This window comes from Pipistrellus kuhlii, unplaced genomic scaffold (genome assembly GCF_014108245.1).
Source record: "Pipistrellus kuhlii isolate mPipKuh1 unplaced genomic scaffold, mPipKuh1.p scaffold_m20_p_136, whole genome shotgun sequence".
Lineage (NCBI taxonomy): Eukaryota > Metazoa > Chordata > Mammalia > Chiroptera > Vespertilionidae > Pipistrellus > Pipistrellus kuhlii.
Genome location: NW_023425445.1, coordinates 151,411 through 176,273, shown reverse-complemented (window position 1 = coordinate 176,273; position 24,863 = coordinate 151,411). Strand labels below are relative to the sequence as shown.

General features: G+C 63.4%; 3 protein-coding genes across 6 annotated transcripts in view; all 3 read right to left on the bottom strand.

The window, feature by feature from the left end:
- Window positions 1-2,061, bottom strand: part of SBK2 (SH3 domain binding kinase family member 2) — a 7,068-nt gene extending 5,007 nt beyond the window's left edge. The window contains exons 1-2 of one of the 3 annotated variants that reach the window (XM_045581181.1): window positions 1,937-2,061; window positions 427-687 (exon numbers count right to left, since the gene is read on the bottom strand). In XM_045581181.1, coding sequence (XP_045437137.1) covers window positions 427-685 — 259 coding nt within the window. In that variant the 5' untranslated portion in view covers window positions 686-687; window positions 1,937-2,061. Of the gene's footprint in view, window positions 1-426; window positions 688-1,915 lie in introns of all 3 variants that reach the window. The other 2 variants (XM_036436410.2, XM_036436409.2) reach the window with 2 other exon arrangements.
- A 1,731-nt stretch (window positions 2,062-3,792) lies between these two features.
- On the bottom strand, window positions 3,793-7,367 carry SBK3 (SH3 domain binding kinase family member 3). Its single transcript, XM_036436405.2, has 4 exons — window positions 7,240-7,367; window positions 6,445-6,595; window positions 5,973-6,175; window positions 3,793-4,696 (listed from the first exon to the last, which is right to left on the bottom strand). Exons 1-4 carry the CDS (start codon window positions 7,282-7,284, stop codon window positions 3,980-3,982), a joined length of 1,116 nt encoding a protein of 371 aa, XP_036292298.1. The 5' UTR covers window positions 7,285-7,367; the 3' UTR covers window positions 3,793-3,979.
- Window positions 7,368-16,882: 9,515 nt separating this feature from the next.
- Window positions 16,883-20,150, bottom strand: ZNF579 (zinc finger protein 579). Of its 2 annotated transcripts, none has more exons than XM_045581180.1 (2): window positions 20,030-20,150; window positions 16,883-19,023 (listed from the first exon to the last, which is right to left on the bottom strand). In XM_045581180.1, the coding sequence occupies exon 2, from the start codon at window positions 19,019-19,021 to the stop codon at window positions 17,273-17,275; it is 1,749 nt and encodes a 582-aa protein (XP_045437136.1). In that variant the 5' UTR covers window positions 19,022-19,023; window positions 20,030-20,150; the 3' UTR covers window positions 16,883-17,272. The 2 variants fall into 2 exon arrangements, with proteins under 2 accessions (XP_045437136.1, XP_036292295.1); XM_036436402.2 differs by having other exon boundaries at window positions 20,034-20,145.
- Between the last annotated feature and the right edge of the window lie 4,713 nt (window positions 20,151-24,863).

Genomic DNA, 24,863 nt, shown 5'->3' with positions numbered 1-24,863 from the left:
TGTGCTGGTGTGTGCGTGCCTGTGTGCGTGCCTGTGTGTGTGTGTGTGTGTGTGTATGTATGTGTGTGTGTGTGTATGTGTGTGCCTGTATGTGTGCGCGCACACACTGGGCAGAAAGACACCAGGTTGCCGGGTGCCTGGCGCACAGCCCGGCCCGGAACCATCCCCACGGCGACCGATAAGCTGGCTGCCCGTGGGCCCAGGGGCACCTCTCCTCTCCGCACCCCGTTGTCCTGGCAACCACAGCCCTGCAGGCTCACCGCGGCTTCCCACAGCACACCGGCCTGGAGGGCACCGGAGCTGTCCAGGTCTGCAGGCGCCCAGAGCTGGCTCCCTGGCCGCCCCACCTCCCGCCTCTGCCTCCAGGACCCCCGCTGTCCCCTGCCCCCCGCCCCGGCCCCCGCCCCGCCCCGGCCCCGGCCCTACCTTTCTGCCGGTGGGTGACCAGCAGCACGCGGCCGAAGCGGCCCTCGCCCAGCGGCCGCACCTGCTGGTACAGCTCGTCCAGCTCCGCCCGGACCAGCGTCTGGGCACTCAGCGCCATCATGTCCTCCAGGGCCAGCGCCGCCTCCTGGCCCTGCCGCAGCTCCTCCACCGTGAGGCCCCCCAGCTCCTCCGGGGCCTCCGCTCCGTCCTCGGGGGCCCCCGCCTCCGCCTGCTCCTCGTCCGACGCTCTCCCCGGCATGTCTGCAGCCAGAGTACAGGCTGACCCAGGCCCGGCCGTCCGAGGGGGGGAGGCCGGGGCCTGGGGGCCTGGGTCCGAGGGGGGAGGGGCTGGGGGCCTGGGCTCCTGGGTCTGAGGGAGGAGGCTGGGGGCCTGGGCTCCTGGGTCTGAGGGAGGAGGGCTGGGGCCTGGACTCCTGGGTCTGAGGGAGGAGGCTGGGGGCCTGGGATCCTGGTCTGAGGGGGGAGGCCGGGGCCTGGGGGCCTGGGTCCGAGGGGGGAGGGCTGGGGACCTGGGCTCCTGGGTCTGAGGGAGGAGGGCTGGGGGCCTGGGCTCCTGGGTCTGAGGGAGGAGGGCTGGGGGCCTGGGCTCCTGGGTCTGAGGGAGGAGGCTGGGGGCCTGGGCTCCTGGGTCTGAGGGAGGAGAGGCTGGGCTCCTGGGTCTGAGGGAGGAGGCTGGGGGCCTGGGCTCCTGGGCCTGAGGGAGGAGGGCTGGGCTCCTGGGCTCCTGGGTCTGAGGGAGGAGGGGCTGGGGGCCTGGGCTCCTGGGCCTGAGGAAGGAGGGTCGGCCCTTTGGCCCTCCCCACCGTGACTCAGTCTCCCTCATCAGTGAAGGCACTGAGGAGCAGAAAGCCATAGTGAGTTGGGGCAAAACTAAGTCTAAGGTCACAGGTGTCCACCCCGCAGTCGCCAGGGCCCACGGTGAAAGACGAGCCAGATAACTCGAGACGCCCCCATCTTGTTTCCAAAGCAAACAGATTGGGCACTGGCGGTGGGTGAGCAGCGTCGGGCGCCTGAGAGCAAACAGGTGCTCCCGGCCCCTGGGGGCGCGGCCCGGCTGTGAGCCCGGCAGGGGACCCGGCCGAATGCGAGGGAGGACGTGGAGCAGCCCAGAGCCCAAGAGGGCTGGGGTCCCCCTCTTACAGCCCCAACTCCTCCCTCAGACCCAGGAGCCCAGGCCCCGAGCCCTCCTCCCTCAGACCCAGGAGCCCAGGTCCCCAGCCCCTCCTCCCTCAGACCCAGGCCCCCAGCCTCCTCCCTCAGACCCAGGAGCCCAGGCCCTCCTCCCTCAGACCCTGCAGTCAGGGTTCTGGTCCCATCTCTACTGGAACCCATACATCTCACACGTCTTGGGACCCCAGACTCTGTCCCTAACACCCAACCACTGCACAGCCCTAAGGTCCAGTCCGGCTCTCTGTGGGGACCCGGGACGCTGGCCACCTGCCCGGCCTCCCTCTCAGGTCCCACCCGCCTCAGGCCCTTTAACGCGTGCCCCCTGCTGACCTGGGCCCCGACTCCGGACCTCACCTTCTCCAAGGCTGGCCTGACCCTGGGGCTGCCCGCTGTGGTCAGTGTCCAGCACTTACAACCCAGGCCAGCGCAGGCCTGCCCAGGAGCGAGGCCACGCCCCCACCTAGGTCCTAAGCCCCGCCCACGGCCACGCCCCCAAGGCCCCACTAGGGATGGAGCGACATCGTGTGTTGACTCCCAGAACTGACTGTGGAGGCACAAATGTCCCACACCCAGGAGAACATTGAATCCTCCCTCAGACCAAGGGATCCAGGTTCCCAGCCCTCCTCTCTCAGACCCAGGAGCTCAGCCCCCTCCTCCTCCCTCAGACCCAGGAGCCCAGGCCCCCAGCCCTCCTCCCTCAGACCAAGGGATCCAGGTTCCCAGCCCTCCTCTCTCAGACCCAGGAGCTCAGCCCCCTCCTCCTCCCTCAGACCCAGGAGCTCAGGCCCGCAGCCCCCTCCTCCTCCCTCCCTCAGACCCAGGAGCCCAGGCCCCAGCCCTCCTCCCTCAGACCCAGGAGCCCAGGCCCCCAGCCCCTCCTCCCTCAGACCCAGGAGCCCAGGCCCCCAGCCCCTCCTCCCTGGGACCCGGGATCGGGACCACCTGTAGAGGTGACGTCATCTCTCTGTGCGTCCCCTGCCGTGACCACAGCTGCCCGTCCGCGCCCACTGGCCGGTCAGACACCAGGGCTGGTGGGGGTGTCCCAGGACAGGACCCCGGGGTCCCGGGGGAGAGGATGAGACAACGGATTCCAGCGCGATGCGGCGAGGGATGAGCTCAGACTTGGGCCCGAGGGGCAGCAGGTGGCGGACAACTGGGAGGCGGGCCGGGACCCGGGTCTCAGCGAGGACGCTGCCCTGGGCCGGGCCCCCTGCCCTCCGGCGGACAGCAAGCTCTTTCAGAACAAACCTTTGTTCTGGAATAACGCTAGGCTTTTTGGAACGGATGCAGAGATGGTGCTGAGCTCTCCGGGAGCTTTCCTTCTGTCCCCATCCTCATGCCACCTGGGTCCCCTCCCACCCATCCCCACTCCCCCCTCTCCCCGCCCAGGGTCCCCCTGGCTCAGCGTCTGCTGGCCGATGGCCCAGCTCAGAAATCCACAGACAAACTCGCGACCCCCCCATGCCACCAGCGTTTCCCCCAGCAGCCCCTGCGGCCCCGGGGGGCAGCCCAGGACACCCCATTGCTGTGCAGAGTGAGCCCACTCTTTTTGAAAGTCTATTTTTATTGATTTCAGGGAGGAAGGGAGAAGGAGAGAGAGGGAAACAACAATGAGGAGAGAGAATCATGGAGCGGCTGGCACCTGCACGCCCCGTACTGCGGATCGAGCCTGCAACCCGGGCTGTGCCCTGACCGGGAATCGAACCCTGACCTCCTGGATCCTAGGTTGACGCTCAGCCACTCTTAAAATCCAGAAAGCATGCGACACAGAGTCCTGGGAGGGAGCACAGTTCCTCTGCCTGACAGGGGAGGCCACTGGGACATGGCCCCCAGTGGAGGCAGGACTGGAGGGACCCTGGGCTCCTGGGTCAGAGGGAGGAGGGCTGGGGCCTGGGCTCCTGGGTCTGAGGGAGGAGGGCTGGGGGCCTGGGCTCCTGAGTCTGAGGGAGGAGGGCTGGGGCCTGGGCTCCTGGGCTCCTGGGTCTGAGGGAGGAGGGGCTGGGGGCCTGGGCTCCTGGGTCTGAGGGAGGAGGGCTGGGGGCCTGGGCTCCTGGGTCTGAGGGAGGAGGGGCTGGGGGCCTGGGCTCCTGGGTCTGAGGGAGGAGGGCTGGGGGCCTGGGGCCTGGGTCTGAGGGAGGAGGGCTGGGCTCCTGGGCTTCTGGGTCTGAGGGAGGAGGTCTGGGGGCCTGGACTCCCGGGTCCTCATGTGCAGGGGAGTGGGGGGAATAGTGCAGCCATGCCCGGCCTGGAGAAGGGAGAGAGCCGATGGGCTGTGTCTGTCCTTCGGGAACAGCTGTCTGCCCATCCAGGTGGCCGCGGAGGCCGCGGGAGGGGCCTCTGGCTTTGGGCCCGGCCACCTGTCTCAGTCCCCTGGTCGGGGAGTTCCCCCATCTGTCCCCATCCTCCCGCCTCCCGGGCCCCCCTCCCTCTCCTCCTCCTCCTCCTCTGTCCACTCCTCCAAGCTGGAGCCTCCCTCCTCCTCCTCGTCCTCCTCCCCATCCTCCCCGGATATACTCCCCGAGCCCCCGGGCCCCCCTCTGCCCCCCTCCAGTCCCCAGTCGTCCCCCAGGAAGTCCAGGACAGCCAGCGGGGGGCTCCTGGCCTCGGGGTCCAGGTCCAGCAGCCCCCGGAGCAGGGCCAGAGCGGCGGGCGCAAACCGGTCCCAGGGGCGGGGCGGCCGGGGGGGCTGCGGCCGGGTGGTCAGCCAGCCGGCAAAGGCCTCGAACTGGGGGTCCGGGGCCAGCGCCACGCCCCAGGGGAAGGAGGCGGTGGCGGCGCAGAAGAGCAGCACCCCCAGGCCCCAGGCGTCCAGCGAGGGCCGCAGGGGCAGGGTGCTGGGGGGCAGCAGGAGGCAGAGCTCGGGCGGGGCGGAGGGCAGGGGCCCGGGGGGCGCGGGGGTGGGGCTGCCCTCGGGCCGGGTCAGGCCCAGGTCCCCGAGGGCCACGCGGCTGCAGGCGGCGTCGAACACCAGCACGTTGTCCGGCTTCACGTCGGCGTGCACCAGCCCGCGGCTGTGCAGGAAGTCCAGCGCCCCGGCCAGCTGCGCCATCACCCGCTTCACCAGCAGCTCCGGGAGGCCCTGGGCGAGGGGAGGTCAAGGTCAGGGGGCCTTGGTTCCTCCTCCTCCTCCTCCTCTTCCTTCTCCTCCTTCTTCTTCTTTAAATCCTCACCCGAGGATATTTTTTCCATTGATTTTTTTCCTTCCTTCCTTCCTTCCTTCCTTCCTTCCTTCCTTCCTTCCTTCCTTCCATCTGTCCATTCATTCATCCATCCATCATCCATCCATCCTTTATTCCATTCATCCATCCATCCATCCATCCATCCTTCCTTTCACCTACCCTTCCATCCTTCCATCAATCCATCATCCATCCATCCACCACCTATCCTTTCATCCATCTTTCCATCCATCCATCCATCCATCCATCCACCCACCCCATCCTTCCTTCCACCTACCCTTTCATCCTCCTATCCATCCTTCCATCTTTCTTCCAGCCATCTTTCCACCCTTCCTTCCCTCCTTCCTACCTTCCTTCCTTCTGTTTATTCCCAACCCTATCTCAAACCTAAAGCCGATTCCCAAAAAGATGGTCCCACCGTAGCCATCATGCTCCAGTCCCCCTAGAAGCTCATGGGTTCAGTGGCACCTCGTCTCCTTCCCAGAGGAAACCCCCCTCCAGCCCATCTCCTACTCAATCTATATGCACACCCTCTGCCTCACGTTCCAGCCCCACCCACCCCCTTCTCCACACCCACTGCCAACCCACAAACAGCTCCGAACTCAGCCCACCCATGCCACACATGCCCACACTCCCAACCTCAGTGCCCACCGGACTCCCAGCTCGGTCTCCGTCCCCACCGCTTTCCTCAGCCCCACTCTGCCCTCAGCCCCAACCTAACCAACTCCCTGCCCATCTTGGCTTGCGTTTGGACGCATCAGGGTTGGGATCTGACATGAAACTGCATTGAGCCACCGGTGTGGCTCAGTGGATAGAGGGTCGGCCTGTGGACTGAAAGGTCCCAGGTTCGATTCCAGTCAAGGGCATGTACCTTGGTTGCGGGCACATCCCCAGTGGTGGTGGGGGCTGCAGGGGGCGGCTGGTTGATGTTTCTCTCTCATCGATGTTTCTAACTCTCTATCCCTCTCCCTTCCTCTCTTTGAAAAATCAATAAAAATATATTGAAAAAAAAGAAAAAGAGAAATTGCTCTGAGGATCGGGAATCAGGAGGCCGTTTGGGGACTGAGGGTGGAGCTGAGATGGGCGCTGACTGGGGACTCGGGGTTGGAGGGAGCCTTGGGTTTGGGAGAAGGGGCGCCTGCGCGGACGCGCGGTCGGCCTTGGCCCCGCCTTTCTCACCCGCTCCTGCAGCATCCCGCTGAGGTCCCCGTGGGGCGCGTACTCCTGGGCGAAGGCGAAGTGCCGGGGGCTCTGCAGGGGTCCCGCCAGCGTCTGGAGCAGGCCCGGGTGCGAGGAGACGCAGCGGCCCACGCAGAACTCCCGCAGGAAGGTGGTCCTGGGCACCAGGTCCCGGCGGAGGAGCTTCAGAGCCACAGCGGGGCCTGCGGTGGGCGGAGAGGGCGAGGAGGGGACTCAGGGCGCGCCGCGGCCGGCTGTGTGGCCTCAGGCGAGCTCCCTGCCCTCTCTGGGCGGGCTCTGCCCCTCAGAGGGCCACAGAGTCCTTCACGTTCGGAGAGTCCTGACCGACGAGGGTCCCCATCGCCTCTCCCCGGGGTGGGCTTCTGGGAAACCTTACACTGGGGAGGGGACGGGGGGGCGGAGGAGGGGGGGGTCCCAGAGTCTCTGCCTGCTCCGGGGCGGCCGAACTCACCCCCCTGGCGAGGCCGGGCGAGGAGCACTTTGCCGTAGGAGCCGGAGCCGAGCTTTCGGATGAGGCGGTACTGGGCACGCACACTCCGCACCGGGGCCACCCTGGCGGCGGTCAGCTCCACCAGCCGCTGCAGGGCGGTGGCCGTGTCCTCCTGCGGGCGGGCGAGGGACACGGGGGGGCGGTGAGCCGGGACCCACCCAGGGACAGCGGGAGAGGAGATTGGCGGCCCGCTCCGGGCCGAGGTGGGGGGTCAGGGGGTGGGGTCAGCGTCCCCAGAAAGGAGGATGAGTCACGGTGACTCACAGGCCTTGGGCCACCTGTTTTTGTGTCCTGGCAAGGTTACGGGCGATTGTCTCGGGGACCCCACCCACTGCCGTCGGTGGGAGCCCCAGAAGCCTGCCTGCCTTCCTTCCTTCCCGCCTTCCTTCGACTGGGGCTGCGTCTTCACCCTCACAACATGCCCCCCTTCCATCCATATTTCTCCACCCATCTCTCTCTCTCTCTCTCTCTCTCTCTCTCTCTCTCTCTCTCTCTCTCCATCCTCTCTCCCCGTGCTCCCGTTCTTTGCTCCTGAGCGCCTGGCTCTGGGGCCTGGGTCTTGCTGTGTGTCCTTGGGTTTGTATTATTCGGAGTCTCTGATGCTTCCCTCTTCCCCTGGCTCTTCTGTTTCCTTCTCTGTCCCTCCTAGGCTGCCCCTCTCTGACTCCCTCTCTCTCTGCATCTGCCTCTCTCTGTCTCTGTCTCTCTCTGTCTGTCTCTCTCTGTCTCTCTCCCTCCCTTGTGTAACTCTCTCACCTCTGAGTCCCCATCCTCCTGGTCCTCGGAGTCCCTGACCTCCATCTTGGGGTTGCCTGGTGCCAGCAGGCCCTTGGGCTCCCCCTCGTCTAGGCTCCCCGACAGGCGACCGGCCCCCTCAAGCCCGCTGCGTCCCACCGTCCCACCGTCCGAGGCCTAGGGGGAGAGAGACCGAGGCTCTGCCCGTCTCCCTCCACGTCGGGGCCCACAGATTCCTCAGACGCTGGCTGCCGCCCTCACCCCTTTCCACTCTTTTAGCCTCCAGCGCCCCTGGGTCCCGCTCTGTTGACGTCTTTCACTCCTTCTCACCCCTTCCTCCCCTCCCTCACCTCCCCACCACTCCTCCCTGCCTCTGTCCGGCAGCCCTGGTCCCGGCTCTCGGGTCTCAGGGGTAGGACTCCCTGTCCTGACTCTGCTGGTCCCTGGCCCCTCTCTCCCGTCCCCACGCTGTCTCCACTGCTGTCGCCACTGTCTGTGACAGGACGGCCCCCACTCAGCTCAGCCCTCCCTCCCCTTCTCTCTTTCTCTGGTTTCCCCTCAGGCCGGCTTCCCTGTGGCCTCCTCTCCTCCTGTCTTTGCTCCTCTCCTCCTGTCTTTGCTCCTCTCCTCCTGTCTTTGCTCCTCTCCTCCTGTCTTTGTTCCTGACTGTCTGTCTCTCTCTCTCTCCGAGCCCTTTGTCCCTCCCTTTTCCTGGGCCCGGGACAGGGGTGTGTGTGACAGCTCAGAGACATCCCGTCCCCCCCCTCACACCCCTCCCTCACCCCCTCCGACCTGCGGCCCCCCTCCCTCCCCCCTTCCAAACTTAGACCGGCCTGGAGTCTGGGCTCCAGGCCCAGGACAGAGGGGACAAAACACATTGTGAACCCCCGGAGGCCAGGCCTGAAGGCCGAGGGGGACTGGGAGGTAAACGCTCCACAGGCCCAAGGCAGGGCCCATAGCGTGAGGGCTTCCCTGTGCCGGGTAGGGCCGGCTCCGGAGCCAGAGAGAATTCCAACAGCCAGCTTCCTGCCTCCTCCCTCAGACCAGGAGTCCAGGCCCCCAGCCCCTCCTCCCTCAGACCAGGAGCCCAGGCCCTCAGCCCCTCCTCCCTCAGTCCCAGGAGTCCAGGCCCCCAGCCCCTCCTCCCTCAGACCAGGAGTCCAGGCACCCAGCCCTCCTCCCTCACACCCAGGAGTCCAGGCCCCCAGCCCCTCCTCCCTCAGACCCAGGCCCCCAGCTCCTCCTCCCTCAGATCCAGGAGCCCAGGACCCCAGCCCTCCTCCCTCAGACCCAGGAGCCCAGGCCCCAGCCCTCCTCCCTCAGACCCAGGAGTCCAGGCCCCCAGCCCTCCTCCCTCAGACCCAGGAGCCCAGGCCCCCAGCCCTCCTCCCTCAGACCCAGGAGCCCAGGCGCCAGCCCTCCTCCCTCAGACCCAGGAGCCCAGGCCCCAGCCCTCCTTCCTCAGACCCAGGAGCCCAGGCCCCAGCCCTCCTTCCTCAGACCCAGGAGCCCAGGCCCCCAGCCCTCCTCCCTCAGACCCAGGAGCCGAGGTCCCTCCTCCCTCAGACCCAGGAGCCCAGGCCCCCAGCCCTCCTCCCTCAGACCCAGGAGCCCAGGCCCATTGATGGGTGGGGAGAGGCCTTGTTCCCCGCCCTCAGCACCGCTCTGAGCCTGGCTGGGGGTGGGGGACGGGGCCTCACAGGGCTCCTCCAGCCGCGTGTAAAAGCGGGGATCCGGCCCCATGGGCAGAGCAGGAAACTGAGGTTCCGAGGCCCAGATGGCCTGCTCGGCCGGCGGGCGGGCAGAGGTGTGAGTGGGCGGCCGGCCAGGCTGCCCCAGCCGCCGGCATCGGTTTCAGCTACTACAGCTGCTATTAATAAAGACGGCCCAGCCCAGCCGCCTGGAAGGGTCCCCGGAAACTGGCCTGGTGCTGCCCCAGGAGGGGGGGGGGAGCATAGGGGGAGGAGTTCCTGTGCTCTTTGACCTTCTGGAGGTTTGACTGTGCAAAGCTGCCAACATGCAGAAAAGTCAAAAGGGCCACCGCAGACACCCTCCGGCCGGAACCGGGCTTGGTCAGCGAGAATTTAGCGCCAACCTCGCTTTATCTGGTGTCTGGGGGTGGGGGGATGGGGGTGGGGTGGGGGTGGGATGAAGTATTTTGAAGCCAACGACAGCCTGTGGGAAAGATTGCGGGCGGAGAGGACATGCTGCCCGATGTTTGCTTTGAAATACCCCAGCGGGCCCTGGCCGGTGTGGCTCAGTGGATAGAGCGTCGGCCTGCAGATTGAAGGGTCCCGGGGCCAATTCCAGTCCGGGGCACAGGCCCGGGAAGGAAAGAAAGAAAAGCCCAAAGGGATTGCCCGGCCGGCCTGGCCCAGGGGTTGAGCATCAACCTAGGAACCAGGAGGTCACGGTTCCATTCCCGGTCAGGGCACAGGCCCTGGCTGCAGACACATCCCCAGTGTGGGGCGTGCAGGGCGCAGCCGGTCCATGATTCTCTCTCCTCACTGCTGTTTCTCTCTCTCTCTCCCCCTTCCCCCCCCCCTTCTACTCCCTCCAAAGATAAACAATGAAATAATGTGTTGATGTGGATTGCATGCCCAAGCTCTATTTTTTTTTTTTTAATTCATTCAGGGCCTTCTAGGTCCTCCCTGCAAAGGGTTGAGGGAGGGTTTCCACTTCGGGGGGGAGGGGGTCAGGCTGCGGGGCTGGGGGTGTGGGGTGCAGAACTGGGGGACAGGCTGCAGGGCTGGGGGACAGGCTGCGGGGCTGGGGGTCAGGCTGTGGGGCTGGGGGTCAGGTTGTGAGGCTGGGGGGTCAGGCTGCGGGGCTGGGGGTGCGGGGTGCAGAGCTGGGGGTGCGGGGTGCAGAGCTGGGGGTCAGGCTGCAGGGCTGGGGGTGCGGGGTGCAGAGCTGGGGGTGCGGGGTGCAGAGCTGGGGGTGCGGGGCTGGGGAGCGGGGGGTGCGGGGTGCAGAGCTGGGGGGTCAGGCTGCGGGGCTGAGGGTGCGAGGTGCAGAGCTGGGGGTGCGGGGTGCAGAGCTGGGGGTCAGGCTGCAGAGCTGGGGGTCAGGCTGCGGTGCTGGGGGTCAGGCTGCGGAGCTGGGGGTCAGGCTGTGGAGCTGGGGGTCAGGCTGCGGGGCTGGGGTGCGGAGCTGGGGGTCAGCTGCGGAGCTGGGGGTCAGGCTGCGGGGGGGGGGGGAGAGAGAAGCCGCCTGCTCAGCTCGCCCATGGGGAGGCTCCCGCTGATCCGGGAGCTTTGCACGTCCCCATTTAGAACGGCCGCCCCCGGCGGGGTCACCCGGAGTGACCTGCGGAGGCGGGGGGGCGGGGGGGGGGTGTGCAGTCGGCCCAGCGTGGACACACCCCTCACTACAGCTGGCCCCCTGCCTCCCGCCTCGCCTCCCGCCTGTGTCTCCGCCAGCCCCGGCGCCTCCTGTGACTCTGGCGGCCGAGTGAGCGCCCCCCCGTGTCCTGCTGCCCTCGGCCTCGGCCTCCTCCTGAGCTGGGGGGTCATGGCAGCCCCTACCCAGAGCTGCTTGTTAAAGGCACAGGAGCATTTTAAAATATATATATATTTATTTTTATTTTTTTAACTGGGGATGTGCCCGCAACCAAGGTACATGTCCTTGACCGGAATCGAACCCGGGACCCTTGAGTCTGCAGGCCGACGCTCTATCCACTGAGCCAAACCGGTTAGGGCCAAAGAAGCATTTTAAAAAATATATATTTCATTGATTTTTTTACAGAGAGGAAGGGAGAGGGAGAGAGGAACACCCATGAGGAGAGAGAACCATGGGTCGGCTGCCTCCTGCACGCCCCCCACTGGGGATGGAGCCTGCAACCCGGGCCTGTGCCCTTGACCGGAATCGAACCCGGGACCCTTCAGACTGCAGGCCGACGTTCTATCCACTGAGCCACACCAGCCAGGGCGCACCTTCTTTTTCTCCAACATCCTGCTCTTCCCGGCAGCGCCTGCAAAGCCTGTCCCGGCTCCTGCTGAGGAGTGCTGAGCGGACGCTGCCTCGGGGCGCTGGCCTGCCCCCCCCCCCGCCCCCGGAATTCCTGGTCCCCGGGCCCACCCCCAGCTCTCCGAGGGGCTCCCGCTGGCCTGGGCCTCGTGCTTTTCCCGTGTGAGTTCCCGGGTGCGCCCAAGGGTGGGCGGGAGGCGGGAGGCTCGGGCCTCGGGCCTCGGGGCGGGCAGCCTCCGGCCGGCCGGCCCGCCCCAGCCCTGGCCACGGGGCAGCCCTAATTGAGACGTGAGCACCGAGCAGGCCGGGGATTTTGACAACTTAGCGCGAAAACGGGAAGGTCAGCCGCCGCCCGGAGGGATGGCACGTTAGTCCCACAGGACGGCCTCGTCCGGGCACAGGGAGCTCGGTCAGCGCGGATTCCCTGCCTGCTAGCCCCCGGGCGTGGACGGGCAGCCCCCACAGCCGCCATCGCAGCACCTGGGGGGGGGGTGCTCCTGGGCTTTTACTCATTTAAAAAATATATGTTTTATTGATTGTTTACAGAGAGGAAGGGAGAGGGGTAGAACGTTAGAAACATCGATGAGAGAGAAACATCCGTCAGCTGCCTCCTGCACACCCCCCACAGGGGATGTGCCCGCAACCAAGGTCCATGCCCTTGACCAGAATCGAACCCGGGACCTTTCAGTCTGCAGGCCGACGCCGTATCCACTGAGCCACACTGGTTTCGACTCATGGGCTTTTAAAAAGATATTTTTATTGATTTCAGAAAGGAAGGGAGAGAGAGAGACATCACTGGTGTCCAGCCAGTGGTTGAGCATCGACCCATGAGCCAAGAGGTCACCAGTTCGATTCCCGGTCAGGGCACAGACCTGGGTTGCCGGCTTGATCCCCAGTGGGGAGCGTGCAGGAGGCAGCCGATCCATGATTCTTTCTCATCATTGATGCTTCTATCTCTCTCCCTCTCCCTTCCTCTCTGAAATCTATCTATCTATCTATCTATCTATCAATATATTTTAAAATATATATTTTTATTGATTTTGTACAGAGAGGAAGGGAGAGAGATAGAGAGCTAGAAATATCTATGAGAGAGAGAGTCATCGATCAGCTGCCTCTTGCACACCCCCTACTGGGGATGTGCCCGCAACCAAGGTACATGCCCTTGATCGGAATCGAACCCGGGACCCTTCAGTTCCCAAGCCGACGCTCTATCCATTGAGCCAAACCTGTCCCGGCTCTATCTTTCTTTTAAAAAATATATATTTTATTGATTTTTCACAGAGAGGAAGGGAGAGGGACAGAGAGTTAGAAACATAGACCAGCTGCCTCCTGAATGCCCCCCGCTGGGGATGGAGCCCCCAACCTGGGCCTGGGCCCTGACCGGGAATCCAGCCCTGACCTCCGGGTTCCCAGGTCCATGCTCCGCCACGGAGCCACGGAGCCACGGGGGCCCGGCCAAGGCCTCCTTCTAACGGATGCTGTCCCTCCTCCGGAGCCTCCCTGGCCCCGCCTGGAGCCCACGCTGAGCTGGCCCCTGCCTCCCCGCCCGTCTCCCGCCTCCCCATCTCCCCGCCACCCGGGGGGCCTCAGCGGGCACCCGGCGCCGCCCGCCCTGGGGAAAGCGGGCGCAGCAGGAGGCGGGTGGGCGGCGGGGAGGGCGAGCCTGACGGCCTCTGAACCCGCCCACTGAGGGCAGCGACGGCCGCTCCTGACTCCGTGTCCCTCCGCGCTAATCCCACGACCCTATTCTTAGCTCCGTGTCACCGCGGGAACGGGACACCGAGAGATCCAGTCTCACCTGCCCCCGTGCGGGGCGCCGGCAGGGGGGACCTAACCCCCCGGGGTGGCCCCCGCCTCGCCCCCCGATGTGTGCAGGTGCACGCAGGTGTGTGCAGCTGTATGCAATTGTGTGCGGGTGAGTGCATAAGTCTGCAGGCGTTTGCAGGCACGTGCAGGTGTGTGCATATATGCACGGGCATGTGCAGGTGTGTGTGAGTGTGTTTATGTGTGTGTATGCATGTGCAGGCATGTGCATGCACGTGCAGGTGAGTGCATATGTGCATGGGCATGTGCAGGCGCGCGTGGGTGTGTTTATGTGTGTACAGGCATGTGAATGTGTGTGCTGGCATGTTTGTGTGTGCACGCATGTGCAGGCATGTGACGCCATGTGCAGGTGTGTGTGCAGGCCAGGAGCCAACCCACACGTCCAGGTTGCTGGGGCTCTGGTTTCCGTTCCCACTCAGCACCCCATTCCTGGGCCTGAGCCCCAGGGGAGCGGGAAGGGGCTGGGACCAGAGCTCCCTGCTCTAACGGGGGACAAAGTGGGGCCCGGAGGCCGCCCTGGGAAGTCCTGAAGGGACAGAGGCGGCAGGGAAGAGGCCAGTCATGGGGGGGGTCACATGACAGGGGACATTAGCGCACTAACCAGTGTGGCTCAGTGGGTAGAGCATTGGCCCGGAGGCTGAAGGATCCCAGGTTCCATATTGGTGGCCACGCTGGCCTGGTGTCCATGCCACGTGCCCACCTCAGCGCCGCCCAGCGGGTTCCAGGGCCCTGGTGCCCCCCCATGCCCCCGTCCCCCCGCCCCCAGGCCTGGCGCCTCCACGGCAGCAGCTGGGACCGCACCCCGTGAGCTCACGGCTCCTGTGAGTCAGGAGCCCAGGCGGGAGGACGGGGTCCCCCCGGGATAAACTGTGAGGCTCCGGTTCTCACTCGCGGCTGCCGCCCGGATCCGGTATCGGCTCCGCTTTCAGAGGCGCCTGCCTTTCTCGCCCTGTGGTGCCCCCCAAGTCTCCTCCCCAGCCCCTGTGACCCCCCCATTCCTCTCCCCAGCCCTGGTGCCCCCCGAGTCCTCAGCCCCCCATTCCCCTCTCCAGCCCCGGTGTCCCCCAAGTCCTCAGCCCCCCATTCCCCCCCCCAGCCCTGGTGCCCCCCGAGTCCCTCCCCAGCCCCGGTGTCCCCCCCATTCCCCTCCCCAGCCCCGGTGCCCCCCCATTCCCCTCCCCAGCCCCGGTGTCCCCCAGCCCCCTCCCCAGCCCCGGTGTCCCCCGAGTCCTCAGCCCCCCATTTCCCTCCCCAGCCCCAGTGTCCCCCAGCCCCCTCCCCAGCCCCGGTGTCCCCCCGAGTCCTCAGCCCCCCATTCCCCTCCCCAGCCCCGGTGTCCCCCGAGTCCTCAGCCCCCCATCCCCCTCCCCAGCCCTGGTGCCTCCTGAGCCCCCCTCCCCAGCTCCGGTGCCCCCCGAACCCCTCTTTCCAGCCCCGACTCCCAACTTCCCTCTTTCTGGCTCTACCTCGGGCCCCATCCACCCGCCCCCCATCCCTGCTCCAGTCCAGAGGGCTGGTAAGGAGCGGGCACAGGGCGGCCGGGGCTGGAGGTGGGCAGGGAGGACAGCTGAGCCCGGGGGGCTGGCTGAGGGCACAGGATTCCTGGAGCTCGGAGTGCCAGGCGCGGGGCTGGGCGTGGCCAGATAAGGAGGCCCCGGGAATTGGCCTCCGAGGCTGAATCCCAGCCTCCCTCCCAGGAGGCCGGGGGGAAGGGGGCTGGCGCCATGGGCTTAGCAGGGGATGTTCGTCCGTGGGCAGGCGGCCGCCCCGGGGGCCTCAGAGTCCCCGCAAGTGGAGGCTGGACACCCGGCTGGCGTGGCTCAGGGGTTGAGCGTGCACCTAGGAGCCAGGAGGTCACGGTTCGCTGCCTGGTCAAGGGCACAGGCCTGGGTTACGAGGTCCGTCGCCAGGGGGGGGGGCGTACAGGAGGCAGCCGATGCGTGATTCGCTCTCACCATAGATGTTTCTCTCTCTCTCCCTCTCCATTCCTCTCTGAAATCAATGAAAAGTATTTTTAAAATGTGTTTTGTGCCCTAGCTGGCTTGGCTCAGTGGCTAGAGCATCGGCCTGCAGACTGAAGGGTCCCAGGTTCGATTCCGGTCAACCGCATGTACCTTGGTTGCGGGCACATCCCCAGTAGGGGGTGTGCAAGAGGCAGCTGATTGATGACTCTCTCTCATCGATGTTTCTAACTCTCTATCCCTCTCCCTTCCTCTCTGTACAAAATCAATAAAATATATTTAAAAATAAAATAAAATCACGTGGGATAGATTAAAAATAAATTTAAAAAAATCAAAATCAATCAAAGCATTAAATAAAATTAAAATAAAATAAAACAGCCCAAATAGAAGCACTTGGAGAATGTGTAGAAAATGACTGTCTCCACCCCAGTCCCCTTCTTTCTCTGACATACAGAGCCCGCCCCCTCACGGCCCTAACCGGCCCGCCCCCCCCCCCCCCACATTCAGGTCAGAAGCTGACCCCAGCAAGCTCCCCCACCCACCCCCACTTGTCCGCCCCAGCCCTGCGGGGTCCTGGGAGCCTTGGCGGTGCCCGAGGCCGGACTGCTCATCGGTGGCCATCGCAGGCAGCTTGTCCTGGAATGACGGAACGTTCTGGATCCCGGCTGTCTGTCCGCGTGGCCCCGGCCACAGGGAACTCCTGGCGCTTGCAGTAATGTGGCTGGGACCTTTCGTCTTACTCTGTTTTACCTTAAATGTGTCACCCCGCACTGGAATAGGACAGCCGCCTGCGGCTCCTGGCTACCCCGTCCTGGACCGCGGTCCGGGCTCCGGCTCCACGCTGGCCGGTAGCTCAGGTGGTCAGAGCATCATCTTTTTAAAAATATACTTTATTGATTTTTTTCACAGAGAGGAATAGAGAGGTAGAAACATCGATCAGCTGCCTCCTGCACGCCCCCTGTGGGGATCAAGCCCTCAACCCGAGCATGTGTCCTTGACCAGAATGGAACCCGGGACCCTTCAGTCCACAGGCCGACGCTCTATCCACTGAGCAAACCAGTTTTGGCCATCATCTTTTTTTTTTTAAAAAAAAAATATATATATTTATTGGTTTCAGAGATGAAGGGAGAGGAAGAGGGAGGGATAGAAACATCATTGATGAGAGAGAGCCATTGATCAGCTGCCTCCTGCACGCCCCCTACTGGGGATCGAGCCTGCATTCCAGGCATGTGCCCTTGACCGGAATCAAACCCGGGACCCTTCAGTCTGCAGGCTGAAGCTCTGTCCACTGAGCCACACCCGCTAGGGCTAGAGCACATCTTGATATACAAGGTTGCAGGTTCGATTCCCCAATCAGGGCACAGACAAGAGTCAATCAACTAATGCATGAATGAATGCATCAGTACATGGAATAATGGGACATCTCTCTCTCTCAATCAATCAATAAAAGTTTTTAAAAATTAGAATTCCAGCCTGGCCAGTGTGTCGGTTGGCTGAAAGGGTGCCAGTTCACTTTCTGGTCAGGGCGCACGCCCAGGCCTCCAGCTCGATCCCCAGGCAGGATGCACGTGGGAGGCAGCCAATGGACGCTTCTCTCTCTCCTTTTCTCTCAATCAATAAGAACATATTTTTAAAGTATTTTTTAAAAACAATTCCAGCTCCTCGGAGAGGGTGGCGGCTTCCTCTGGGATCCTCAGAGCCCAGCACAGGGCCGGGTTTGCTGCCTGGGAGCGATGGCAACCGCCTTCTCCCACTCCTGCGTCTCCGGCGTCTCCTTCCGCCAAACGCTGCACCCTTCCCCGCGGGGAACCTACGTCCACAGACCGCGGGGCCGGATCCTGGCTTCCCCCAACCCCCTCCCTCACCATGCCCCTCTCTCCCCCACCCCGCCCCACAGACAGCCTCACTCCTTCACGAACTCACATTTATTCACAGACAGAGGGACAGGGTGGACCTTAGCTCACTGGGGACCCCCGAGGCCTGGCTGTGTCCAGTGTGTACAAACGGGGCGGCGGGTGGGTGAGGGGGTCCCCCAGTCTCCATCCTTCTGGCCCAGGTCCTGCCCCTCCTTTTCCAAGGGGCTCCGCCTCCCACGTGAGCTGAGGGGGCGAGCAGTTCCCGAGGGGCCTAGGGGCGGCGGGGGAGGGCGAGGGAGGGGCGCGCGGCCCCTCCTTAGTGTCAGGGCTGGAAGGGGCGGCGGGCACGTGGAGGAGGGACCCCCTTCCTTCCACTTCTCTCCTCCCTATTGCAAACCGGGGGGCGGGGGAGGGGAAAGGGGGAGGCAGCCGGAGGGGCGAGGGTCAGGAGGCCAGGCCGCCCAAGCCCCCGCGCAGGAGCGCCTTGCTGTCCGTCTCGTCCTCCTCCATCTCCTCGAAGGCCGAGTGGTCCTGGCTATCGAAGCAGGAGGCGCTGAGGAAGACGGGGGGCGCCGGCGGGGACCGGGGCGGGCTCCCCGGGGAGGGCGGCTCCTCCTTGATGCAGGCGAGGGGCAGGGGCAGCCCCTCCCCGCCGCCGGGCCCCGAGGGCGCGGGCGGGGACGGCGGGGCCTGCGCCTGCAGCGCCTGCAGCGCGGCCGCACGCTCGAGCTCTGCGCGGTGGCAGCGCTGGTGGCGCAGGAGGCTGTAGGCGCGCGAGAAGCGGCGCGGGCAGTGCGGGCAGGGGTGCGGGGCCGGGCCGCCCGCGTGCACCTGCGCGTGGCGCGCCAGGTCGGCCAGGCGCTTGAACTCGCGCTGGCAGCGCACGCACTGGAAGGGGCGCGCCCCGGAGTGGGTGACCCCGTGCTGCCGCAGGTGCGCGCGGCGCCGGAAGCCCTTGCCGCACTCGGGGCACCAGAAGCGGGGCTCCCCGGCGGCGGCGGCGGGAGGCCGGGTCCCCGGGGCCGCGTCGCCCCCGTTCTGCCCGCCGCCGCCTTCTCCCGCCCCCTCGGGGCCGGCCTGGGCCTCGCCGCCGCCGTCGGGCCCCTTCCCCGAGGTCCGTGCGCCCGCCGCCCGGTCGTCCCTGCGCGGGGGCAGCGGGGCGAGCAGGCTGAGCGCGCCGTGCACGCGGCGGTGCTGGCGGAGGTAGGAGGCCAGGCGGAAGGCCAGGCCGCAGTCCGGGCACACGAAGGGGCGGTCGGTGGAGTGCACCAGGCGGTGGCGGGACAGCGACCAGGGCCTGGCGAAGGCCTTGAGGCAGACAGGGCACTGGTGGCGCTTGGGGCGCGGCGGCGGCCCCCCCGCGCCCTCGCCCTCCTGCTCGCCCTCGGGGCGCAGGCACGGGTGCGCCTTCAGCTCGCCCTTCGTGGCGAAGGCCTCGCGGCAGCGCAGGCACAGCAGCGTCCAGTCCGCCTGCAGCAGCACCTGCTTCTCCTCCTGCCGCCCGGCCGCCCGCGCCAGCTCGGCCCGCAGCTCGGCCGCCGCCCCGGCCTCCGCGGCCTCCGCCTCCGCCGCCCCAGACGCACGGGCATCGGCGCGCGCGGGGGGTGCGGGGGGCGCATCCGGCTCCCCTGCGGCCCACGTGTCCGGCCACGCGGCCTCCTCCTGCTCCTCCTCTTCCTCCTCCTGCTGCTCCTGCTCCTGCTCCTCCGGGGCGCCCCCGGGGCCGGCGGGGCCGGGCGGCTCAGTGGCGGCCGCGTCGCCGTCGCCGTCGGCGGGGTCCTGCGGGTCCAGCCCCGCCTCGCCGCCGGCGTGCTCCTGGGCCAGGTGGCGCCGCAGCTGCGCGGGCTCTGGGAAGGTGCGGGGGCAGGCGGCGCAGCGCAGCGGCGGCTGCGGGCCGTGGCCGCGCAGGTGGCGGGCGAGGTGCGCGGGCCGGCGGAAGGCCTTGGGGCACAGCGGGCAGGCGTGCGGCCGCAGCCCCGAGTGGCTCAGCCAGTGGCGGGAGAGGTAGTAGGGGAAGCGGAAGAGGCGGCCGCACGTGGGGCAGGGCAGGGGCGCGCGGGGGGCGCCGGCGGCCCCCCGGGCCCCCCGGCCTCGGCCACGGCCACGGCCACGGCCACCGCGGCCCCGGCCCCGGCCCCCCCGGCCGCGGTGAGGCGGGCTGCCCTGGGCGGGTGGCGGGGGCTGCGGATCCATGCCTGCAGGAGAGAGGAGAGATGGGAGATGAGGAGGGGACAGAGGGGGGAAGGCGTGAGGAAGAAGTAGGGGCGGTGATGGAAGTGAAGGGGGCAAGTATTCAGCAAGAGAGAGGAGAGAGCAACAGAGACGTGAGGCAGAGACAGAGACAGAGAAGTGGAGATGGAGAGACAGAGCAGGGGGCATAGGGGGACAGGATGGGGGCCCCCGGAGATCAGGACACCCCACAGGGACAGAGATGAAGAGAAAAAAAGAGGTTTAGACAGAGAGGGTGCAAACAGGCCAGAACCATGGGGGGGGCGGGGGGGGAGACAGACATACAGACAGACAGACAGACAGACAGAAGGTGCAAACAGGCCAGAACCATGGGGGTGGGGGGCGCGGAGAAGAGAGACAGACAGACGGACACAGAATTGGAGACAGAAGGATACAAAGTCAGCGGCTGCTGATCCCCCGGGGCCCGCCGTGGGAGGGGCTGCAGGGGCTGGGGTGGGAGGCCCCGGAAGAGGGTGTGCGCGCCCAGGTGCTGAGCGAGGAGGGGCGCTGGGAGGAGGACGCTGGGTCTGAGCCCGGAGGGAGGGCGCTGGGGGCCCGACTCCGGGGGCTGGGGGGTGGGGCTGGGGCTGGGGCCCGGGTTCCCGGGGCTCTGGAGGCGCCTGGAATGCAGCATCCAGACCCCCCCACCCCCACTCCCACCCTCACCCCACCCCCTCCCCGGGGCGTGCAGGGCTGGGGTCCTGGGCCCCAGGGGCTGGGCGCGGAGGAGGGGGCTGGGCTCCAACAACGAGGGAGAGGCCGGGGCCGGGGCCCAGCTGCCCGGGAGGAGGGAGCAGAGGGCCAGGCCCCTGCACCCTGAGGGGGGCTGCCGGGGGTCCCTAACTCCCCCACCCCCCGGGGAGGGGGCCCCGCGGGCACGATCTGCAGAATCGGGCCGGGAGGGAGGCGGCCGTGCGGGTCCCTGCACCGGGGGGCCCGCCCCCGCCCGATCGCGGGGCGCCCCGCGCTTACCTCCCTCGGCCTCCTGGGCGCCTTTCTTCCTTCCCCGCGGCCGGCCGAGTGGACGGCGGTGGCGGGGAGGGAGGGCCCGGGCGCAGCGTGCAGGGGGGCGGGTGGAGGAGGCTGGGCTCGGTGTCACCGCCTAAGCCTTCCCCCCGGAAACCCGCCCCTCCTCGCCCAGCCTGGGAGAGGAAAGACTGGCTGGGAGCCGGAAGCGGGAGGAGGAGGAGGGGAGGTGGGGGGCGAGGAGGTGGGGAGGAGGGGGGCTAGGGGGCCTGGCCTCTGGCCTCCCAGAGGGAGGAGCCCTCTGAGGGCCTGGGAGCCTGGGAGGCTGGGACCCGCTCCTCTCTCCCCTCAAAACACATGGTCATTCATTCCTTCCACAAACACACATTTATCAGGTCCGGTCTCTGCCAGGCTCTGTGCTGGGGGCCGGGCTGGGGTGGGGATGGGGGAATGAATGAAGGACTGACAGAGGCTTGGACGTGCAGGACTCCAGCCTTCCCCAGCACGGACTTATCTTCCCCCAGCCTCAGTTTCCCCCTGGTGAGAAGCCGGGCAGATCCACTCAGTCCTGAGCAATCCGTGTTAGCTGAGCACCTACTTTATAATATATAGGTCACAGGCCGGCTGTGCATGTATGTTGCTGCCTGTATCCCCGTGACCCGAAGCCACCAGGTGTGTCCTGAGCACCTACTGTGGGCTGGATCTGTCCTTGGTGCTGGAGCGGCAGAGGCCGGGGCCCTGTCTGCAGGGAGCTCACCCTCTGGCTGAGGAGGAGGCGGACACAGAGCCAGTCTCCCTCCCCGAGAGGGATCCCTGAGGGCTTCCTGGAGGCGGCAGCCGCCTTTCGGCTGAAACCTGCGGGGTAAAGCGCCCAGGGTTAGGAACAGGGAGGAGGAGCTGGTGGGGACACCCCAGCAGGGCCATGTGTAGGGTCCCTAAGGTTGAGCAGAAAGGCCACCTTAGCCCAAGCCCGTTTGGCTCAGTGGATAGAGCGTTGGCCTGTGGACTCAAGGGTCCCAGGTTCGATTCCGGTCAAGGGCATGTACCTTGGTTGTGGGCACATCCCCAGCAGGGAGTGTGCAGGAGGCAGCTGGTCGATGTTTCTCTCTCATCGATGTTTCTGACTCTCTGTCCCTCTCTCTTCCTCTCTGTAAAAAAAAAAAAAAAAAATCTATAAAATATGTTTTTAAAAAAGCAATGGAAGCCAAAACCGGTTTGGCTCAGTGGATAGAATGTCGGCTTGTGGACTCAAGGGTCCCAGGTTTGATTTCGGTCAAGGGCTTGTACCTTGGTTGCAGGCACATGCCCAGTAGGGGGTGTACAAGAGGCAGCTGATCGATGATTCTCTCTCATCGATGTTTCTAACTCTATTCCCTCTCTCTTCCTCTCTGTAAAAAAATCAATTATATATATATATATAATGGAAGACATAGCCTCAGGGGAAGAGTAAGACACACACACACACACACACACACACACACACACACACACACGGAAACAATATGCATCAAAGCCGGGGGAGGGGCTACCCTAGAGAAGGGAGAAGCTGGCTGTGAGGGCGCTCTGGCTGCGACATCTGCCACCCCATTGATCGCCAGGGTTGATTCGGCTGATCTGGCTGGCTAGGCGGGTGACCCCTCCTCCCTCACCGATCCATGTGCGTCCCTCCCGAAGCTGCGCGCTCGGTCGAAGAGGACGACCTTCCCACGAGAGGAGAGGGCTGGTCTTCGGTCAAGGGTATCCGAGTAGCTGTGCTCCCCTGCGAGAACCTCCACACATGCTCTCATCATCGATGTTTCCCTCTCTCTCTCCTCTTCCTTCCTCTCTGAAATCAATAAAAATATTTTTTAAAAACATATTTTAAAAATAAATAAATGCCCTAACCGATTTGGCTCAGTGGATAGAGTGTCGACCTGCAGACTGAAGAGTCCCGGGTTCGGGCAGGCACCTTGGTTGCGAGCACATCGCCAGTGGAAGGTGTACAGGAGGCAGCTGATGGATGTTTCTCTCTCATCATTGTTTCTAAGTCTCTTTCCCTTCCTCTCTGTAAAAAATCCATAAAATATATTTTTTAAAATAAATAAATAATATATATATATTTAAAATGTAAAAGAAAGAACCTCTTGTTCTGGGGGGCTCAATGCTTAAAGGCTGTTCTCCAGCCCCCCCCCCCTTCATTCATTTCCCATCTAGCCCAGTGGTCGGCAAACTCATTCGTCCACAGAGCCAAATATCAACAGTACAATGACTGAAATTTCTTTGGAGAGCCACATTGTTTAAACTTAAACTTCTAACACCACTTCTTCAACACAGACTCGCCCAGGCCGTGGTATTTTGTGGAAGAGCCACCCTCCAGGAGCCAAAGAGCCGCATGTGGCTCGAGAGCCGCAGTTTGCCGACCCCGGTCTAGGGGCTCAAACCTACAGAGCTAGCAGCATGCCAGGGGCGGAGAGGGCAGGGCGGGTTTGGACTGCACGCCAGCGGTGTGCGGGGGAGGAGAGGTCACGCCGGGGGCAAGGTTCTTGTTGTGCCCGTTGCCAGGCACCCGGGGCTTCCTGCCTCGGTGACCTTCAGTACCTGGCTCTGCTCCTGTCTGTGCGGCGGCCTCCCCCAGGCCCACTCGCTAGTTACAAAACCCATCATCGCCCCTGCGCTGTCACTCCCCTCCCTCCCCCGCGCCCTGGCATCCAGGAGCCAGCCCCCCGCTCAGTGGGCTTGCCCACTGGGCATTTCACACCAGTGGATGGAACATACGGAGTCTTTACCGCCAGCCTTTCACTCGGCACCGCATTGCCAAGACCCATCCACGGTGTGGCCTGTGTGAATGACTCATCCCTCTTTTTTATTTTTATTGATTTTAGAGAGGAAGGGAGAGGGCGGGAGAGAGAGATAGAAACATCAAGGATAAGAGAGAATCATTGATTAGCTGCCTCCTGCATGAGCTACACTGGGAATCAAGCCCACAACACAGGCATGTGCCCTTAGCCAGAATCGAAGCTGGGACCCCTTCAATCCACAGGCCGACTCTCTATCCACTGAGCCAAACTGGCTAAGGCTCATCCCTCCTTTTCCCCCCCTGAATATTATTCCAATACTACTCCAATATTATTCCATTACTGTTATTACAACTCTATTTCATTACTATTATTCCATTACTATTCCAATACTATTCCATTACTATTATTCCAATACTATTATTCCATTACTATTATTCCATTACTATTCCATTACTATTATTCCAATACTATTATTCCATTACTATTATTCTATTACTATTCCATTACTATTCCATTACTATTATTCCAATACTATTATTCCATTACTATTATTCCATTACTATTCCATTACTATTATTCCAATATTATTCCAATACTACTCCAATATTATTCCATTACTGTTATTACAACTCTATTTCATTACTATTATTCCATTACTATTCCATTACTATTATTCCAATACTATTATTCCATTACTATTATTCCATTACTATTATTCCATTACTATTCCATTACTATTATTCCAATACTATTTCAATACTACTCCAATACTATTCCATTGGAGCATGCTACATGCTGTCTGTTCATTAGTTGGGTGGGCATTGGGCTGTTTCTACCTTTAGGCCATTGTGAATAGTGCTGTTGTGGTTTCCGCCCTTATGTTTTTGTTTGAAGGGCAGTTTTATTTTTTTAAATATATTTTATTGATTTTGTACAGAGAGGAAGGGAGAGGGAGAGAGAGTTAGAAACATTGATGAGAGAAAAACATCCATCAGCTGCCTCCTGCACCCCCCCCCCCCGGGGATGTGCCCACAACCAAGGTACATGGCCTTGACCATAATCGAACCTGGGACCCTTCAGTCCGCAGGCCGACGCTCTATCCACTGAGCCAAACCAGCTAGGCTTGGTGTGTTCTGTTTTGTTTTTAGGAAGAGTGGAAGAGAGAGGAAAAGTCAGCGAGAAACGTGGATGTGAGAGAAACATCCATTGGCTGCCTCCTGCACCAGCCCTGACCGGGGCGGGGGCGGGGGAGGAGCCTGCAACCAAGGTCCATGCCCTTGACCAGAGTTGAGCTCGGGGCCCTTTAGTCCGCAGGCCGACGCTCTATCCACTGAGCCCCACTGGCTAGGCCTGTCCTCTCATTGTTAAAGGCTTACTGATGGTGGGGAACGAATTCAGGAGTGGAGGTGGCGGGGGAAAGGGAATGTCAAGCATGGTGTGTGTGTATGTATGTTTATGTATGTGTGTTTGTATACATGTGTTTATATGTGTATACTTGTGTATGTGTGTGTGTACACGTGTGTTTGAGTGTATGTGTGTGAATGTGTGTGTGTGTTTATGTGTGTTTGTGAGTGTGTGTGTATTTGTGCATGCGTGTGTTTGAGTGTGTATGTGTGTTTGTGTGTGTGTGGTGTGTGTGTGTGTGTGTGGTGTATGTGTGTGTGTGTGTGGTGTGTGGTGTGTGTGTGGTTTTGTGTGTGTGTGGTGGTGTATGTGTGTGTGTGTGGTGTGTGTGTGGTGTGTGTGTGTGTGGTGTGTGTGGTGTGTGTGTGGTGTATGTGTGTGTGTGTGTGTGTGTGTGTGTGGTGTATGTGTGTGTGTGTGTGTGTGTGTGTGGTGTGTGGTGTGTGTGTGGTTTTGTGTGTGTGTGTGTGTGTGTGTGTGGTGTATGTGTGTGTGTGTGTGTGTGGTGTGGTGTGTGTGTGGTTTTGTGTGTGTGTGTGTGTGTGTGTGTGTGTATGTGGTGTATGTGTGTGTGTGTGTGTTTGAGTGTGTGTGTGCTGGGGGAACCCGAGGCCTTGGGTTGGGGTGGCACAGAGGCCAGGACTGCGGCTGTGCCCGGC